Source organism: Lissotriton helveticus, chromosome 9, assembly GCF_964261635.1.
Source record: "Lissotriton helveticus chromosome 9, aLisHel1.1, whole genome shotgun sequence".
Classification (NCBI taxonomy): domain Eukaryota; kingdom Metazoa; phylum Chordata; class Amphibia; order Caudata; family Salamandridae; genus Lissotriton; species Lissotriton helveticus.
The window spans coordinates 146,361,764-146,381,618 of NC_136070.1; the positions used below are offsets into that span (position 1 = coordinate 146,361,764).

At 45.3% G+C, this 19,855-nt stretch overlaps 1 protein-coding gene across 1 annotated transcript in view; it reads left to right on the plus strand.

Annotated features, from left to right (window-relative positions):
- The window catches only part of SNAP23 (synaptosome associated protein 23), a 172,119-nt gene extending 159,486 nt beyond the window's left edge, over positions 1 to 12,633 (plus strand). Inside the window, exon 8 of the mRNA XM_078659655.1 lies at positions 10,607 to 12,633. Within this exon, the coding sequence (XP_078515781.1) occupies positions 10,607 to 10,672 (66 nt within the window). The 3' untranslated portion in view covers positions 10,673 to 12,633. The remainder of the gene's footprint in view (positions 1 to 10,606) is intronic.
- The last annotated feature ends 7,222 nt before the right edge of the window (positions 12,634 to 19,855 follow it).

Consider the following 19,855-nt stretch of genomic DNA (forward strand, 5'->3'; position numbering starts at 1 on the left):
AAATAGGAAATTTCCATGCTTCTCAGTGCTTAAAACCTACTACCACCAATATAATGTGCTTCGCTTTCCTGAACTCTTTGCCTCTGGGATTTACCCAGTCTTGAGGTATCCGCATTTCTGATCGCCTCCTACGTAGATCACTCACTATTTTTAAGCTGTCTGTTGACGGAGACCTCATCAATATCTACATTGGAGTAAAAGTTTTGATACCTAGAGAAGCAGTATCATGCTTTCAGAAACATTTTAACAGCCATGTTACGCTATGTGTTGTGATGTAGTTTGTATAGTTCACAATTACCCTTAGGGGCTCTGGTGCTCGGAAAACATAGATCATACTTGCAATAGGAGAAATTACTGTCTAAAAAGAAGAGCCTTTAGTGCTTTGGACAATTGAAGTTAGTCCGCCATACCTCATAAATGAGAAAAGAGGATGATCCATAGGGGCAGTGACTATAGAGAATTCACGTCCTCTGGTGCAAGGGGCGCAGACCAACTAGAAGTAAAAGGACCTCCAGTTACGCCTAGTTTTATAAAAGGTAAATAAAGTGGACATGTAGGAATAAGGATTTGTGGGGAATGAAGCTTTGTGACATAGAGTGCTTTGAAACTGATACATTTATGTACAAGCAATCTGTGTAAATAGGTGAACAGTAGAGAAGCAGGCACATTTGGGTGTTTTGAAAATCAGTTGTACTGCTCTGTTGTTTACAAGTTATAATTTGTGAATCGGGAATGTAGGTAGACCTATGTAGACTAAGTTGCAATAATTAGGTCTACTTAATATAGAGGACTGGACCAAGGTATTTTAGGAATCAAAGGGAAGGAATGGGATGATCTAACTAAGAACAGTCAACATAAAATAACTCATGAATGTTAGCTTAGAAATTTGAGGACTAAGAGATAGTTGGAATCTGAAAAGGGGTCGAAAGAACTGGGCCACCATTGAAAAGACCATATATCTGGTTTTCTGAAAGTTAGAATCTCTGTTTTTGAAGTGTTCAAGCAGAGAGGATTCTTCTTCACCCCAAGATGCTATAGTGATCAGGCAGGCTTGAGCAAGGGACTGTGCACAGAAGAGGAAGTCTTGCATTTAAAAGATAATTTGCGTAACGCCTGCATATGCAAAAAAAAAGACAGACCAGATGGTGTGACAGAGATTAAACAGGGTAGAGCTGAGTTGCGAACAATGGGGGTCTCCGCAAGATACCGATTTATTAGTAAAACAAGAATTGTCTAAGGAAACTGCTACTGTACATCATGTAGGAATGGTCCAAAACATCTCCGCACAGTTCCTCCTTTACCCATCTCCTTCACCCTGGTAAGTAGGATGTTGTGGGAGACCTAGTCAAAAGCAGCAGAGAGATCAAGTAGGGCAAGGATGGTGCGTCTACCCTTGAACTTTATGTAATTTGTAGCCGCTCTCAATACGGTCTCTTTACATAACCCCGAACGAAATTTAGATTGTTGTGAGTTCAGGAGATTGGGTGTTTCCCAAAAATAGGTATGCTGTTGATTGACACATCTCTCCGTAATTTTAGCCAAAAACTGCAGGAGAGAGGGAGAGGTCTGTATTTTAAGGTATAGTAAGGTCCAGTGATGGCTCATGAGAAGGGGATTATCACTACCTTCTTTCGGGAATCAGAAAATTGACTAGACAGTAGGGAGTGCGAAAAAATGTAATAAATGTCAGCGATCAAAATGAATGATACCATTCTAATAATCTTGACAAGAAGATATGGCATTAAGGTGGTGTAACACATCGTCTTGGAAAGGTTCAGTGAAATCTGTTGTAGCAGAAGAGGACGGGGCATCATTTCATTCAGGGAGAGGAATGTAATATTTTGTCAATCAGTTTCATTATTTTGTTATGAAAAAAATCTGATGGGATATTGCTGAAATTTGGAGGGTGAAGACGAGGGATAGTCAAAGACGTCAGATGTGCAAGGGATTGATACATTTCAAAAATCTCCTTAATGGAGTAGGCCAAATTGATCCAAATGTGATAGTAGTTTGCTCTCATTTGTCTAGCCACTTGTATTTGCGTAGTACGTAGTTCATCTTTATATTCTGTCTGGCCAGTGAGCAGTATGAGTATGCTACAGTCATTTACATTTTTTACAACTTCTTTTTGCCATGTGAATTTTGTTATTGTACTTAGGGACAACTATGGTGTGATTTAGGAGGTTTAATAGGGATGTTGAGGTCTAGAGCATTTGCAGTCCAAGAGTTGAATTGCTCTGCCATGTTTGCCACAGCAAACATGAAAAGTGATGCCTGTTAGACTATTAAAATTGTGTTAGCGGGGAAGGAGCTTCGCGCGCACCCAAGATGGTCGCGTGAGCACAGGGCTCCCGGACCCTCGCCACCTCCATCGACTATCCTGTACTTTATCCTGGTTCTGACGACGGGTGTTTATTGGCGTAGTTCTACTGATCATTTATCTGTTTCAAAAAACTTTTTGGGACTTCGGGGTCCAGAGCTACAGATCGCCGCAGTTTTCTGGCCTGCTCCTAGGTGACGCCCCAAGCTATCTTGTCTGGCCTGCCGTCCAGTAAGTGAACAACAACGGACTACCGGACTGGCATGGGCTGGCGACCGCTTTTGGTTTCGATTCCTGTCCGGAGATCAACCTGACTTTGCTAGCTACGTATATGGCCGGACGTGCCTATATTTTTGGTCTATCCGTTTCTGATGCCGATCTGTCGTGGCTTTCAGTTTTGAGACTGGCACCACCTTCGCCCTTTTGGTCCTGCATTTGCCACCGCAGTCATCATTTTCACCAGACAACAGGCGACCCGTACGGGTCCAGGATTTAAGGTGGCCACCAAGCCAGAGAGTGAGAGGCGCAAGTCTAAACCGGGCGTTCGAGGGAGTGCTTTGCAGACAAACATTATGGACCGGTACACCCTTACTAAAGGATCGCCGGGCGCAGCGCCTAAACCCTCGACGACAATGCCGGAGGACTCATCGATTGAGGAAGAGCCCTCATTGCGGGATCTCATGGGCGCCATTACCGGTATGAAGGCTTCATTGGGGCAACAATATGAGGCCTTGACTCTCAAACTGGATACTGTGTCGATTGATGTCAATTTGATCAGGGCGGATTTGGCGAAGACAAACGAAAAGGTCAAATCCCTGGATCTCAAGACCACTAGTCTGGTCACTGACGTCTCTGACTTACAGGCTGAAGTCGGGAATCTGCGGAAAGCTAATGACTATTTCTCTGGGCGCCTAGAGGACTATGAAAGCCGTGCCAGGCGCAATAACATCCGCCTGATTGGGGTCCCGGAATCATCGACTGCTGCCTCGACGGACTTATTGGTGGAAGACCTGGTGCTGAATCACTTGGCGCCCAAGGGCCTCAGCAAGTTTTTCGCTGTCGAGCGTGCACATAGGATCCCCGGCGGCACGCCTAAATCGGGTGCTAACCCACGACCCATCATTGCGAGGATCTTTCATTTCCGGGACAGAGACGCTATCCTGCAGGCTTCGAGGCAGTCTGGTCCCATTGCCTTTGAGAACTCTACTGTCAGCTTTTATCCGGACTTTACACAACAGGTCCAGAAACAGAGGTTGGGGTTTCAAGGGGTCAAGAAGAGACTCCGGGAAAGGTCTATGAAGTATGCCATGCTCTTCCCGGCCCGTTTGCGGGTGGTTCATAGGGATCGTACTTTTTTTCTTCGACCATCCTGGGGTCGTGAGTGACTGGCTTGACTCGCTGCCCGCGGATCAAGAACCATTTGAGGACTCTGGCAGATCGGATCGGGCGGAAGGTGGCCCGACGGAGCAGGAATAGATGTCGACTTTGACCCCGTACCCTTCACATTGGCTTTGAACTGTGCTATGCTGTGTCATTAATGTTTGCAAGTAATAGTCCTTTTGGGGGTGGGTGGGGGGTGAGCGGGTCCTTTCTCCTCCTGGGTTTTCTTTTCGTAGATTAGTTGGGAGGTTGGGCGACAGGCACACTGCAAGTTTATGGGGCTTTTTGGTCTTCAGCAGGGGTGCGGGGTGGGGGGTATAGTTGTTTTGACAATGTTGGGGGGCCTGGGTTATTTGTTTGAATTTTATTGTTATTTGCAAGGTGAAGGAAAGGCAAACTCCTGTTTTTTGCAGTTGCTTTGGGTGTGGGGCGGGGGATGGGGCTGAATTCGGGGATGGGGGTAGGGGACTTCAGATATTGTGTTGGAACGTGAACGGGTTGGGGGATGGGATCAAGAGGAGGGTGGTGCTGCAATTGCTGAAACGTTTGTCTCCTGATGTTGTCTTACTGCAGGAGACTCATTTGCTCGGCAACAAGTGCTACGCTCTGAATAGGCGTGGTTATCGCCTTGTGGCGCACTCGGGTTTTACTTCGGGCTCCAGAGGGGCGGGCATTCTGGTTCGGACCTCCCTCCCCTTGGCCATTGATGATGTCATACTGGATGATAAGGGACGATACGCCGCCATTGTGGGGCGCTGGGAAGGGAAGGTTCTTATTCTGATTTCCGTGTACGTGCCCCCGGGCCTCCAAGCCACCACATTCGCTGATCTGAGTAGACTTATCCTGGGTCTCCCCGAGGGTCTGCTTTTGGTTGGGGGTGATTTTAATGCGGTGGTCTCGGGGGTGCTTGACCGTCACCCTCCCAGGGAACTGCCGAAGGCCCAGACTTGGTTGAGTGACTTCCTAGAGACGCTGGGGCTCACTGATAGCTGGCGTTTGCTTCACCCGGGGCAGTTGCAATATACCTATCATTCTGGTGCTCATGGTAGTCTCTCGAGGTTAGATCATATATTATTGCCCTCGGCCCATGCATCCCTCATACGGGAAGTTAAACATCTGGCAAGGGGTATTTCGGACCATTCTCCGCTTTGGCTGGTGGTTGATGCACGGCGAGGTTCGGCGGGCCGAGTGGCTCCGATTAACCCCTGGTATTTGAAGGACCCCAGGGTCAGGGCTGAGCTGGTTAAAACGCACGATTGTTATTTCGCGGAAAATGTGGGCTCTGTTTCCTCCCCAAGTTTACTTTGGGAAGCTTACAAGACTGTCATTCGTGGCCAGGCCCTCTCGTTGATTGGTAGCGTGAAGTTGGCCAACCGTGCTGAGATGGTTCGCCTGGAGGGGGAGGTCACAGCCCTGGAGGGGTGCTTGGAATCTGGGGTCACCGCTGAGGGGTTACATCTATTGGAGTTGAAACAACATGAATACAGGGCTCTGGTCACGGAAGCCGCTAAGGAAATGGGAAGGGAACAGCAGGGTCGCCTGTATGATGTGGGTGATAAGGCTGGGAAATTACTTGCTTGGCTGGATAAGAGGGAGAATGCAAGTCGTGTCGTCCCTGTGATTGTTGCGGAGAATGGAGAGTGTTGTACTGACCCTGCTGATATTGTTACATGTTTTGCCGATTACTTCCGCGAGGTGTATTCCCAGGTGTCTGATCGATCTGAGCAGGATTCCCACCTGCTATTGCGGGATATTGCACTTCCCCGATTGCCTGACATTGATAGGGATGCTCTGGATGTGCCGCCTACTGTGGACGAGATTGCCGCTGCTGTCCGTTCGGTCCGATCCGGCAAGGCTTCGGGCCCTAATGGACTCCCCATTGAGCTATATAAACTACGCCCGGACACGCTAGCTCCGCATCTGCGCTCTATGTTTCTCGAGTCTTTGGAGGTGGGCTCTCTCCCACCAGACCAGAGACTGGCCACGATAGTCGTCATCCACAAAGATGGTAAACCTCGGGATCGCTGTGCCTCTTTTAGACCCATTTCGTTGATTAATGCGGAGCCTAAAATCTTGGCCAAGCTGCTGGTGACACGTTTGGCGACTGTCATTGGGGACCTGGTTCACCCTGATCAATCCGGCTTTATACCGCATCGCAACACGGCGCTTAACCTCCGGCGGTTGCATGGCGTCTTGGCACGAGCCGAGACGCTGCGTGAGCCTGCCATCTTGGCGTCCTTGGACGCTACGATGGCGTTTGATACAATAGAATTGCCGTATTTGTGGGCGGTTCTTGCCAAGTTTGGTTTCGGTCCGGAGTTTGTTCGGTGGGTCAAATTGCTTTATGCCGGTCTCATGGCTCAGGTGGTGGTCAATGGTCGGGTCTCTGCACCCTTTGCTCTGGGCAGGGGCACGCGACAGGGCTGTCCCCTGTCCCCCTTGTTGTTTGCTCTCGCCTTGGAACCGCTGGCGGCCTGGTTGAGGTGGGAGCCGTCCCTGAAGGGCATTAGATGGAATTCGGAGTTTGAGGACCGTGTATCTCTCTATGCTGATGATATTCTGCTGTATCTCACATCTCCCCGTAAATCCCTCATTGTATTGTTTGATGTCTTAACGTCCTTTCGCAAAAACTCGGGTCTTGTCATCAATTGGTCGAAGTCTTGTGTATACGTCCTGTCGGGAGACGCCCCTCTTCTGCCAAGTGGTTGTCCTATTGCGATTGTGAGAGATGGATTTAAATACCTAGGCATTTTTATCACTCTGAAACCTGAACTGCGGTTTGACCGGAACTTGCTGCCCCCTCTTCAGCGCCTTCGGGCAGATGTTGTTGCTTGGGGGAAACTCCCTCTCTCTCCCCTGGGTAGAGCGGCATTGTTTAAGATGATGTCACTGCCCCGCTTCCTCTACGCATTGCAAAACACACTTGACGTTGTCCCGGCTAAATATTTCCGTGAGGTTGAGAGTTTACAGAGACAACTGGTGTGGGGGGGTAGGCCCCGGATCGCCATCGCTAAACTGTCGCTCCCGTGGTACGACGGTGGAATTGCTTTGCCTGATATCCGTCGCTATTATTGGGCGTCTCAATTGGGGGCAATAAATCATTGCATGTATGGCCCTTGGCCGAATCCGGCCTTCGAGATGGACAAATGGTTGTTGCCGGGGGGTGACTATAATAGAGCCCTCTACTCGAGACTCACCCATCGAAACATAACGGGCCCCACTAGGACGGCTGTCCAGGTGTGGAGACATGCTTCCATGGCGCTTGGGTGGACTGATAAATTAACTCGTGCCACTCCACTGTATGCATCCGATAGACTTGGCTCTCTCTGGCAGTCGAAGGGGTTTGATAGGTGGGACTTGATAGGTATCAGCAGGATTGATGATATTTGGACTAAGGGGAGAATGAAGACGTTTGAGGAATTGAAAACTGAATACGCTCTGAGCGATCGCGAATTTTTTCGCTATGCGCAGGTCTGCCACGCGGTGCTCTCGGTCTTCCCTTCGGGTGTGGAGATTCCGGAGTCGTCCCCGCTTGAGGACAGGGTACTGGACGGACATGTTCCGGATAGTACGATTTCGCTTATTTATAAAAAGTTGATCAACTCCAGGTCTGATCTCCTGCTTCGCCTTAGAGAGGTCTGGATTGGTGATGGGCTGGAGCTGGATGATGAGGACTGGCGGGCGGCGATCTCCTCCCCTAAAGAGGTGGCCATCCAGGCGCGCCTTAGATTTGTGCAACTTAAAATCCTACATAGAGTGTATGTGACTGGTCCCCGTTTGGTGCACATGGGCTTTTCTGTGGATGGTTTGTGTCGGCGTGGATGCGGTCTCCTGGGCACCTTTTTCCATATCATTTGGGAGTGCCTTGAGGTAGTGCGATTCTGGACCCGTGTGCACGAGTTGATGAGTGAGGTTACGGGGGTGCGATCGATGCCGGAAGCTAGGAGATGCTTGCTGAATGTATGGGAACCGAACGACTACTCCGTTTCGCAGCTTCGATGGGTGACCTTGGGCAATATGATCGCTAAAAGAGACATTGCGCAACTGTGGGGCGCTCAGGGACCACCCGGGATTCGGAAATGGAAACAAAACATGGACTGGTGCATGTTCAGGGAAAAAACTGTGTATATTTCTCGGGGTACTCCCCGAAAATGGGGGAAGATATGGACTCAGTGGAACACTTACCGTGGCGATATATGTTCCCCCCCTCTCCCTGACCCAGATGTTGCACCTACATCCCCGTAACCCGAGGGTTCCTCCACTTACTACTGTATATTGGATACATTTTGTTCCTTCTGCCCCCCCCCATGCGAGATTCTTTCTTGATAGAACATACGCTCATTGGTTGACCTTCCCGCTCTCACACCATGTAATGCAACGTTGTTTATATTGCTCTTTTCTTTCTCTTTTTCCTTGCAAATTGTTTGTGTTTGTATTTATAAAATTAATAAAAAGTTTCAAAAAAAATAAAAAATTGTGTTAGCAGTATAATATTGCGATCCAGCCTTATTGTTATTACAGTTGTTAAACTCCCCTTCGATTTGCTTTTTCCTTGTACGTTTTCTGATGGGGGTTCTAAAACATGAATGATTGTGGCACTGAAATTTTGTATGTTGTTTTTAATGATCTGTCTTTTATGATTTTATTTATAAATTCGAATAAAGATTATGATAAGAAGATAACATTTGTCCTGTTCCTGGAGAAGATTGTTTATCAAAATCTGGTTCCTACTCCCCTCTTTTGAAACTGTGTCTTAGGTTGCAGTCAAAATAGTGCAAGGAGTCCATTTTCTTTCTTCCAGACCTAATTATGAAGAGTCCAGTTTGCCTTCTCACCCTTTTCTGCTGATGTCCAAATTTCATAAATTTTAACAAAACTTCTTGTGAAGAAGTATTTTGTGCAGCCCTAAAAGGGCCTAAAGGTTTCTAGTTTGTGCATCCCTCCCTTTCTTACAGTAGCTTTCTGACCATCCTTTACTCAATTTAGTGAAGTAGGCCTTTCAGAAGACGATGTGGCCATCAATCAAACCGCAAAGGAATAAACTTCGGGACAACAGAAAAGGACAAACTGGTTGTTTTATTTTACCTCAACAAAGACAATCAAATGAATTCTCTAGTTTGCATTTTTAATAGTGCTCTCTTGTTCATGTCTCCTTCTGCTAGTTCGGTTATTGTATTGTGTTGTAATTGCATTTACCTTGATGCCTATTTAAATACTTTAACTGTGTCATACTTTTCATAATGCAGCAATTGCACTCACAGTTTCTCACTCGGAGATGATCACGTAGTATGTAACATATGTCTACTTACGGAATGTGATGATCAAAATTATGAGACTTGCCTATGTGGCACAAACACCTTCTGCTTGCAAAGAATGTAGAGTTAGTCTTTGAACTGAGTCAAGGGATATTGTAGGGTAGTTTCAGTGACAAAGGTGTTCAACACCTTAAAGTTAATGTCCAACCAGTTATAAAAGCAAAAGTACTGCCTGTCTTTGCCAACAACTGTACTATCTGCCCTGACAAACCAGTAGAATGCAGGGTTGGGCAAAATGTGTAGATGGTTAGTTCTTAGATCTCGCCTACGCGGCGCTTGAGATGTCTCTACGAGACATGATGTATTCAGGATTAGGGCATAAAGCTCTGCCCACTTTTCTCCCATCTTTTTAATTGGCTACTGTGCCTGTCCTTTGTAAATGGTGGCTTTTCATTGGTCAATAGGCATAATAGTGCCTCCTTTGTACCGCCTTTTCTCTTCTTGTAACCTCCTATGAGGATACCCCCTGTTACATGGGTTGTTACTCGGTAGGCTTTAATTACAGCCTCCGAGCACTCTTTTCTTAAATAGCTTTGAAGGCAGGACATGCTCTCCCTCAACACTTATTTAGTTTTGTTTTTTTCATTTATCCAGTGCGGCATGCCTCATCAAGACTAATGGCTGCCCCTTTTTCTTTTGTTATTTGCTTGTCGAACATGGCCGCATGCCTTTCCTTTTCTGTTTATCTCCTTTTTTTTTTTTATAATGGCGGCACCTGTGTTTTTCTTTGAATGTCTTAAGCTAAATGGCTGGGGGCCGCAATTGCTTTTGAAGCAATCACGGCACCCGCGCTTTAGCTTAAGATGTTCAAAGCTAAAGCGCAGGTGCCGCCATTGTAACAAAAGTAAATACATGGGAAAAAAATCATTCAGCCGCCATTTCTTTTTCTATTTGCCTACTTTTGTTATAATAACGGCACCCACGGTTTAGCTGTAAACATCTTAATCGAAAGCGAGAGTGCCGCGATTGCTTCAAAATTAAATAAATAGAAAAATATATATTTTTTTCTTTACTTTTGAAGCAATTGCGGCACCCACGCTTTAGCTTAAGATGGTTACAGCTAAAGCACAAGTGCCACAAAGATCTCGCATTTGCGAGACTTTAAGCTATTGGCACTGTAAATGACCAATCCATTGAGTATGCTAATGTCTCCCTCATCCAGCATTGTTTCTTTGTTTCGTAATATGTTGTCATTGGAAGAGGGTAGTCCAAACGAGTAAGGGAAAGATATGACCTCTCATTGCTTTTAGTCCATAAAGTCCATCCCCATCTTTGTGTCGACTGAAGGTCCATTTATTACCCAGCCTGAAGTGGGGTGATCATGTTATGTACAAGAAAGGGCATAGTGGGCTGTGAGGAAAGATACACGTTTGATACTGGAGTTAATTTACATAAGTCCTACAATGTTAATTGTTTGGCGGCTGGTTAGAGAGCACCTACTGACTCACAACTAGAGTGCTCATAAAGTTTACTTTTCTGGTTGTGAAGTGGGGAATGATACAGGAGAAGCGATTTAAAAAGTGCATTTTTGCGCATATGTTTTTACAGTAATTTGAGGTAATTTCTCTTGTCTTATTTTTTTGTTAACCAGGCTGAAATTAACAAAGATCGCATTGAAACTGCAAACACAAGAGCCAAGAAACTTATAGACGGATGATATGACTCTGTTTCTACATCTTGCTTTCCGCCCACAACTGAGAAACTTTCCCAGTCCAAGAAGATGATATGGTTGGAATTATTAGGTGTCTGTTAAGATGCCTATTTCTTCAGATCGGACTCCTCTGATTTTCCTAATTCCAGTGAAGCAACAGCTCAGGTTTTCAACTATCTTATTTACAAATAGCATTTACCACCTCAGATGTGTAGCTTTGAAGGGATTTAAATGTTATTTTTGCCTTTTTACCTACTTTTGCAATTGAGCCTTACCTGATATGTACCTTTGGGGGGGGGGGTAGAGGGAGTGGATGTGTGCTGATATAAAATAGGAGTGGGATAATGAACTTAGTGTTAATAGCTCACAAATGTAAAGTGGCCTGAAGGCACCTTGTTTTTAATTTTCCATTTCTTGATAGTCTCATTGCCACAATTAGCACATGCCATACTTAATGTTTGTGATGCCCTGCCATTTATTAGAAACAGGATTGGGCTTTGACATTCAGTGAAATTTCGTTTTGTAATAGGATGAGGTATAGGATTTTAGCTACAAAACGAGAGGTGCATGAATTCTTCAGGACTGCCAAGAAAGAAAATCACACAAGAGCACAGAACTTCTTCAGCACTGTTAGTTTTTAGTTAACTTTGTAATAGTTAATCCTGCCTAAAACGATTTTGCCAGTTGCTGTAGCATAAATGGTAAAAGCTATTAAGTCCACACTTTTTATTTCTGGTTTTATCACTCCATATAATGTTAAAGTCAACAACTTGCTTGCAACACAATCGATAAAAAAATGGCAGTATGTATTTTTCATTCTGAGCATTGGTGAGTCTGTGTTTAAAAGACTTTCTTTATTTTTAAAGAGTCTGCTCACAGCTAATCACTGATGGAAAATAGGTTTTACTATTTTATTCTGCAAAACTTGTGAAAGCTTATTACATTGCATTAACTATTCAGAGATTAGATTTATCTTTTTTGTGTAATTGAATGTAAACTTTTCCTTCCTTTTATGAGGATTGCTGATTGAACTTTTTGCCTGATTTAGAATGGCGTGTTATTGGAAAATCCTCATTTCTAGAGCAAATGCTGAATCTGGAACAAGATCCATTATGGAATTTCATCCACTACATAAGGAAGAACATTTTCCAGATTTCGTGGTTCATCCAAATACTAGATTATTGGTCACTGCCACCTACATCTGAATTGGGTCCCTTGAATTCAGCTCACTTTTTATTTTTCAAAAGTATGCATTACAGTAATGGATTGGTATCTGTAATGCCAAGAACAAGGCTCATTTTGGACAGTAATTTGGCATTGTTTGTGGGGAAAAAACACAAATAGGCTTTTTTTTCCAGGGGTCACCCAACATTTATAACTTTCCTTCTTGCCTGTGCCAAATTAAGTGTTCTATGGAGAGGTCACGGTTAGAGCTGTGGACATAGTGAAAGTTAGTAGGCCAGGTGACCTCTACATGGTCCAGCACTGAATTGGCTAGTCCACTTTCAGGTTTACCAATTCTTACCTCTTCTTAATTGTTTATGATTGTAGCAGTAATGCAAAGTTTTGAATTTTGAAAACTACAAAGATAAGTTATGTGTAATCTCGAAGTCTGTGTTTACCAGCTCAAACCCAAGATGCACAGGATTATGATCAAATGCACTTAATCAGACAAGTATGTGCTCCTTTTCGCAGTTTGAAAGATTCAACATCTGTATAGCACACAAATTTCACTGAAAAGAGAGCAATAACCTGGAGCCTCTCTGATGTATACTTTCTCAACCAAATTTTAAATCGCATTCTTATTGTGGTATTTCAGAGAACACCACATTGTATCCTTGTATAAAGTGGTTGTTTCTAAAAAATAATGTTACGCTTACATAGTGCCTTACATTTTATGTGTTACAGAATATGTATCGTCTAAATAAAAAATAAAAAGCTGGACAAATAAAATGACATTAGATCTATGCAAGAATCTCTGTTTCCTCCAACACTTTCTTCACAGGTCTCTCAGTAGGATGTTATTGTCCTTCGGCTCTGGTGCACTCACTGGCTCCTGAGTTCACTCTTGCTGAAGCAGTGGTCCTACGCTCTACCTGCAGGCACTCTTCTTCTTGACAGCGGAGATTCTCCCCTGCAATGAGTATTACTTGAATTTGGCCGCTGGAATAGGCTGCATTTACGTAAAAAAAGCACGGCTTTTAAATCTGATTTTATACTTTGTGTATTTATGACATGTATTAATGTATTTAACTGCTACGCAAAGTTTGTTGTCCAAGTGCATTTGAACTGTCGACTTACTCTTGATCCCTTTCACCTCAGTTATGAAGATGATACCATGTATCGCTACTCCAGACTCTGGTATGGATCCAAGGAACTTTACTGTTGGTACCTGCCAAGCAATCCAGTGTGGGGACTCAGCCTAACAATACCCATATAATCTTGTTTCTTTTTAGAATCAAACTGAATGTTTAGAAACCTGAACACCCAATCACAATTGGGGTTGTAACTCGACCTCATGCTCTTTTCAGAATGTTTTAACAAAATGTGACCAAAACGAGTAATTCTACTTAGAGTGCCTCCAGAAGAAAAGATGCAATAACCGATAACCAGCATTGGCAAAGCCAGTAGGTCTTGCCTACACTAGGTGTATGTTTTGTCAATGTTTTTTTAGCCATTTTGTACCGAAGCGCAGTTGCTGTGCATTATTGCTAAAATGCAAAGAGAACAAAGCAATTGGCGCAGTCTGCACTGGCTGAATTATTGCTGGTTGGCAACACTGAAGGAGGAGGAGGCAACACAGAGAGCGGATGGGGTGGGAGGAAAAAGCGATGGCTGTGGCCAGTGTTGTCTGCATCATAGTGTATTTTTTATGGCGGGTGGGGGAGGCAAACATGGACAACAGAAGTAGAGAAGATGTGGGGTAAGCCAACATAGACAATAAATGGAGTAAGAGAGGCTGGAGGCATGCCAACATGGGCAACGAACGGAGGGTAAGGGTACAGGCAAGCCAACACAGACCACTATTAGAGGGATAGAGACAGATAAGATGGGTGGGAGCAAGCCAGTATGGACTGTGAATGGAAGGAGAGGGTGGAGGCAATCCAACCCGGGCAACAAACAGTTAATATGGGGTCAAGACTACACAGGCAACAGAGTGAGGATGGAAACAAGCTAACCTGGACAAGAGAGGGTGGGGGCAAACCAACATGGAAAAGGGACGAAGATTGGGGACAAGCTAGCACACAAAACGGAAGGAATCCGAGTTAGTGGGGGCAAATAAAAGGACAGTGGGGGGGCACAGAAGGGGGAAAAGTACTAGAATGAGCCCGCTGAAAAAATGCACTCAAACCTAGAAAACAAAATGGCATCTACAAAAATTAGCAATGGAAGGCACCAGTATTGCATCCATGTTGCAGACGAGGTACAAACACACAGATGAGGGAAGCCCATGGTAGTTGCCCAATAAGAAGCAAACCATTTCGAATGACAGTGAAGACAACCAGTGGTAACCAATGGGCGATCTCTACCATCACTAATGGTAATCAAAATGTCTTGCAGACACAGCATATTTGCTCACTGGGTGAAACATAAAAATGCTGCTTCCAGAGCTCAGTTTCTCCTGCCTTCCATGTGCAAGAAAAAAAAAGCAAAGGAAACTTTTAATTGCTGGAGCATGCATTCCTACTAGAAACAATCCAACAAGCTATTGTGGTCTTTGAACACTCTTTTTTTAGGGGGAAGAACCTCCAAAAAGTTTTGATATTTGTGTAAAATGTTGTGTTCTATCTAGATGAAAATGTAAGATTCCTCCACATGCAAATTATGGGATATTGCTTATGAATCTGAAGATGAGTTCAGAAAAAGTAGGTAAAAAATTGTTCTTGTTTAAATGTAAATGGGTAACAATGTTGGGAAAGTACAATGAATAATAGAAGATGTCTGCAAAAAAAATGGAAGGCTGGAGGAGCACTTGGGAGAGAAAGGTAGATTTCTGCACTCGTCCCAAAAGCACTAATGAACAAAAAGGCATGTGGTATGAGTTGATTTAGGGTAATATATATTGAACAATATCCCAACTTGTATGATTAGAGGACAAATGGTAAGGATATGAAAACATTATCCATGGAGGCACAAGGAGACTCTATGCATTCATAAGTGCTAAAAGCATCAATTTACTCAACATTTTTTGGGGGATAGGACAGGAAAAAATTACAGTTAATATCAGCACTGCAATTGTGGATACAAAATTTCATTGACCCAAGTGTGTACAAGGTGCACGAGTGAAAGGTGAGTGACACTACGGCGACGCAAGTGACAGAGGGATCAGCGGGGACGGCGCAAAGTGTTCAGTCCAAAAATATTTACAGTGACTTCGAACATAGGGGTTTCTAAACACTTTCAACAATTGATTTTGTTTGTCATTTTCACAGAGAACCGCTATGCAGGAAGCGCCTAAAATCAGGCTGAAGGGTCGGCGGCGTTTCGATCCGTACAGTTTAGGATCATCTTCAGGACTAGATGGGTCGAGTGCAGTGCTGTAGGGGAAGAAAGGGGAGGTGTCACTGGGGGGTGAAAGAATGGGAGGGGAGGGAATTGGGAGGTGGAGGGGAAGGCTGGTGGGCAGGAAGCAATGGTCAAAAATCTCACCCGGAGTAGCGAATAACCGGAAATGGAAGTCGGGCTCCTTAGGTAGATTCGGAGTCCCGTGAGTACCACGGAGGCAGACCGTGGATCTCGTAGACCATCGAGGGTTAAGCTGAGGCGTGGGGTCTAAGGAGAGAGAGGGAATGGAGATTGTGACAGAAGCGGTGAGTGGGCAAGGATGCTGGCTCCTCACTAGAAGATAGTTGGAAGAAGTGAAGCCTACTCACCATTCAATTGTCAGCAATAGATTTCTATGTACGTCTGGGGAGTCCCGGTCTCGTAAGATCCGAGGGCCAAGCCGATAGGGAAATGGTCGGCGGGTCCGGAAGCCGGTCCAGAAGTGATCGGTTCAGTGGTAGGAATAAATCTGGAAAAGAGGGGAGGGGTCTGTGAGGCAAGGGCACAGGGAGCAAAGGCCAACTACGTGCGGGCAGTGGGGAAACATACCTCTAGTCAAGCAGCAGGTCGGGCGAGGGAATTGTGGTGCCGGCGTTGCTAAGGGAACCACGTAGAGGTGGAGAGAACGAAGTACTGTTAGGGCTGCGCAGGAGGTGTGCTGACGTGGAGGAGTGGAACTAAGAGCTAGGCGTGGATTGGGCACTGCCGGAAAAGGGGTAGGGCAAGGGGCGGAATCAAGCCAAGCCTGCAAGGAGGGGGACGGATCATAATACCACGGACGGGGAGCTACGGCCCTGGACGCAGCCTGCGTGCAAATTAGAGAAACTGAGCGATAACAGCATATAATTGCTAAACTCAGATCAACACGGTAACACAAGTAAGCTGGCTACAACAGACATATAAACCTAAGTATAACCAGGAGAGAAGTGACAATAGATTATACAAGTAGCACTAATGAACAAAAAGGCGTTACAGCGGCTCCTTTGCAATGGCGGAGGAGCATTGTCCCACAGCTTGGCTCCGAGCCAGCAAATGTAAAATAAAATGAAGCCCACCACTGTTTGTTTATAGCTGATTAACATCTACCCTCAAACTCTGTAAATATGTCCTTAAGGTGGATAACATGCCCCATACAAGTAGGAGATCAGTGATGCGTCCTTATGGGCTATCCACAAAAAGACATTTTCACCCTAGAGAGCCAATGTCTGGGAAATGCTCCCCACAGAATCTGGTCATGTTTTTGGTTTTTTTGCTTCCTCAGTCTCTTTTTTATCAACTTTTCATTAAATTCAAGACGTCCATTGTATATAGTTCAATACTCTTTGCCCTATTTTTGTATAGCCAGTCTTTGGAACTTCAAATGTACAGTGTCCAAAATCTTACTCGGATTCCAGATTTCTTTATACAGAAAGAGACTGGGTTATCTCTTTACACCGCCCGCACAGTGGCGGCTACTTCTGAGAAGCAGTGGTGGGCGGGGAAGGGGATGTTTAAAAAAAAAAAAAACACTAACCGGCCGGCCACTGCCTCGTCTCCACTCTCTTCTTGGCTTCTATGCAACTACAAGCAGGAAGAACTCAGGATCCCCTAAGCCAATCACAACTGCAGTGTTGTGATTGTTCTGAGTGCTGTGGTGCTGCACTCCCAGGGAATGAAAGCCTGGACATGGTCTCATTACAGCCTGGGTGGAGAACATGCAAAGTGCGCATGACTGTTTGACTGGCCAGAGACGGCTGGCCAAACAGTCATGGGCACCTAGAGAGTGCTACCACTCCTCCCCCAGTGCTGCCCAGCCTAGCTCTACCCCACAAAACTGCCACAGCACGGAAAAATAAAATGATAACCTTGCGTTACTATCATTTTATGTTTCCTTTTTTGCAGTGCTCGAAGGCAGTGGGATGAAGCTCCTCCACCTAATCAGAAGAGCCGCCCCTGAATTGCGGACACATTCATTCTAGTCATGGGGAGATTAAGTGATTTTTCCAGAATCACAGGATGTTGGAGCCTCCAGTCTGACCTCGAACCTGGTTCCCCAACTTCAAAATCGGCCGTTCTAGCCGTTAAGAGAGGAGCAGTAGTGGCTGCTGGCAATATTCAGGGAAGGTGGGGGGCAGCAGCAGCGGCACGGCAGAGGGTGAGCGATGGTTGAATTACCCCACGAGACCCTGGAGCCCGCCATTGGGTTTTCACCTGAAGCCCGCCGTTGGTTTCCTACTGGCTTACTATTGTCTTTGGGACAAGAATTTCGATAGGTGGTAATCACCTCTTCGTGCCTACACCCGCCATCTGTGTTTCACTCCCATAGAGGTTGTCTGTCCACAATAACATGAGCGAGAAAGAAGCCAAAAATCTTAAGAGGCTCAAAGCCAACCCTCCTCCGAACCCGGATTCACCGACCAAAGGGAAACGCGATATTAATGCGACTCTAGACCCAATTCTGCTCAAGCCTGCAGATGTCCATGATCTGGCGAAATCCACCAAAGAAGAAATGTCCGCTGTTCGGCAGGACATCAGAGACACCAACGCCAGGCTCTCGGAGACAGAGCACAGAATCAGCCGACTAGAAGACTCCGAAACAAAGACCTGCAAGTCCCTTCAGAGGCTATCAACCACTACGGACTCCCTGACACGATGACTATCTGAGTTGGAAGACAGAAACCGCAGGGGGGACCTGCGCATCTTTGGCATGCCTGAAGGGTCTGAAGAAGCCGCAGGGTCCTGTGTCTCTTTTTTGGAGTCCTGGTTCTCCCAAGCCACCAATCTAACCTTCCATACTCTTTTGGCATTTGACCGAGCGCACAGGGTTCCGTCACGAATCACGGCTAACCAAAAGGACCCCAGACCTATAGTTTGTTAGCCTCTCCGTTATCAGCACGTAGAGCAGATCCTGGCCTTCATGCGTCCGAATAATCATATCCTTTGGAATTCATCTAAGATCTTCATCTCCCACGATTATAGCAAAGAAACAGTTGACACCAGCAAGGGCTTTCTTGCTCTTAGACCAAGGTTGCGCACCCTAAATTACCAGTATGGCTTTGTGGGTCCTTTGAAATTCAGAGTCTTGATTCAAGGAGTCCCGCAAATATTTACTGATCCGGCGCAACTGAAGAGATTCCTTGACGGGCCAGACCCCCCTTCGATGGATATCACCGAGTCAGGTGCTCCAAGTGGGGGCACCTGATGTTCATTACATAGGTCTTTTGTTCATATAAGGGCCGTTGTTAGTTCTACAGGTCACTTCTGTAAAGCCGCCAGTTGGCCTTTTGATAGGCCTTCCTCCATACCAATAGACAATCTACTGGCTTTAATGATTTCATATCTAACTGAATCTCTAGTGCTTTCCTCACAGCCATGAGTCGATCATATAATCATACCTGTTTAGGGCAGCTGACATCAGATACTTACCCTGTACCATTGGCAGTTGCTACTCACTCTAATGCTTCACTCATAGCCATGATGCGATCATACGAACATACCTGTCATGAGCAGCAGGAATAAGGTTCTTACCTTGCTCCACTTGCAGTGTCTGCACACTTCCAGAAAAAAAACGGTGTCCTGACCCTAATTGCCAAAAAATCCAACATTGATATACTAAAGTGTACTGCAGATGCTAAGGGTAGATGGGTCTCAGTCAAACTCTCGAAGGACAACAAGGAGTTTTTTGTCACCAATCTCTACCCCCCCAACAGAGACGACCCTGATTTTTGGAAAGAATTATGTGACCACATTGACACGATACCGGATAACGCCACACACATTGTGGGTGGCGACTTTAACCTGCCCCTCGACCCATTGCTAGACAGGGACTCTCATTGCCCCTATCGACCGAACGCCTGTCACAAAGCCCTCATTAATCTCTGCACCCGTTTTAACTTAATAGACTCGTGGAGATTACAAAATCCCACAGCTAGGGACTATACATTCTTTTCACCCTCACAACACTTATTCACGCATAGACTTTATCCTCACCTCCGGCCACACTTCTTCCGATATTGAAGCCACTTTCATAGAGCCTAGGGTTATCTCTAACCACTCATGCATCACATTGTCCCTTGCACTACAGAACGAGGTCAAGAGAACGAACTTATGGAGATTCAACAATGCGGTCCTTAAGACAGAAGCTCACAGGCAGACCATTGAAAAAGCAATTCGTGAGTATCTCGAGCTAAATAAAAAGGGAGATACTCCTGACCTCACAAGGTGGGAGGCCCTCAATATCACCATTTGGGGCGTCATAATCAAAATACGTTCAGCCATGAACAAAGATGCTAATAGTAACCTACAGCGCCTAGAACAGGAAATACTAACGCTTGTAAAAAGACATGTCCTCTTCAGAGATCCCCTAGTCATGAATGACATGATGTCTAAAAAATATGAATATAACAAGATTGTCAGTGAAAGGGCGGGGTCTGGTTAAGGAACCAAAAGAGCTTTAGGCTCTGCGAGTCCAACAAAGCGGGGAAGAGTCTGTCATCTTACCTAAAATTTAAACTTCAACAAATGGCAATTAAGAGTCTAACTGATCAAGCTGGGTCTTCCCATTCTGATCCCTCTAAAATTACTGACATTTTCAAAGACTGTTACAAGAATCTGTATAGTAAAAACACGGATCTCGAATCTTCAAAGATAGAGTAATATCTAAAT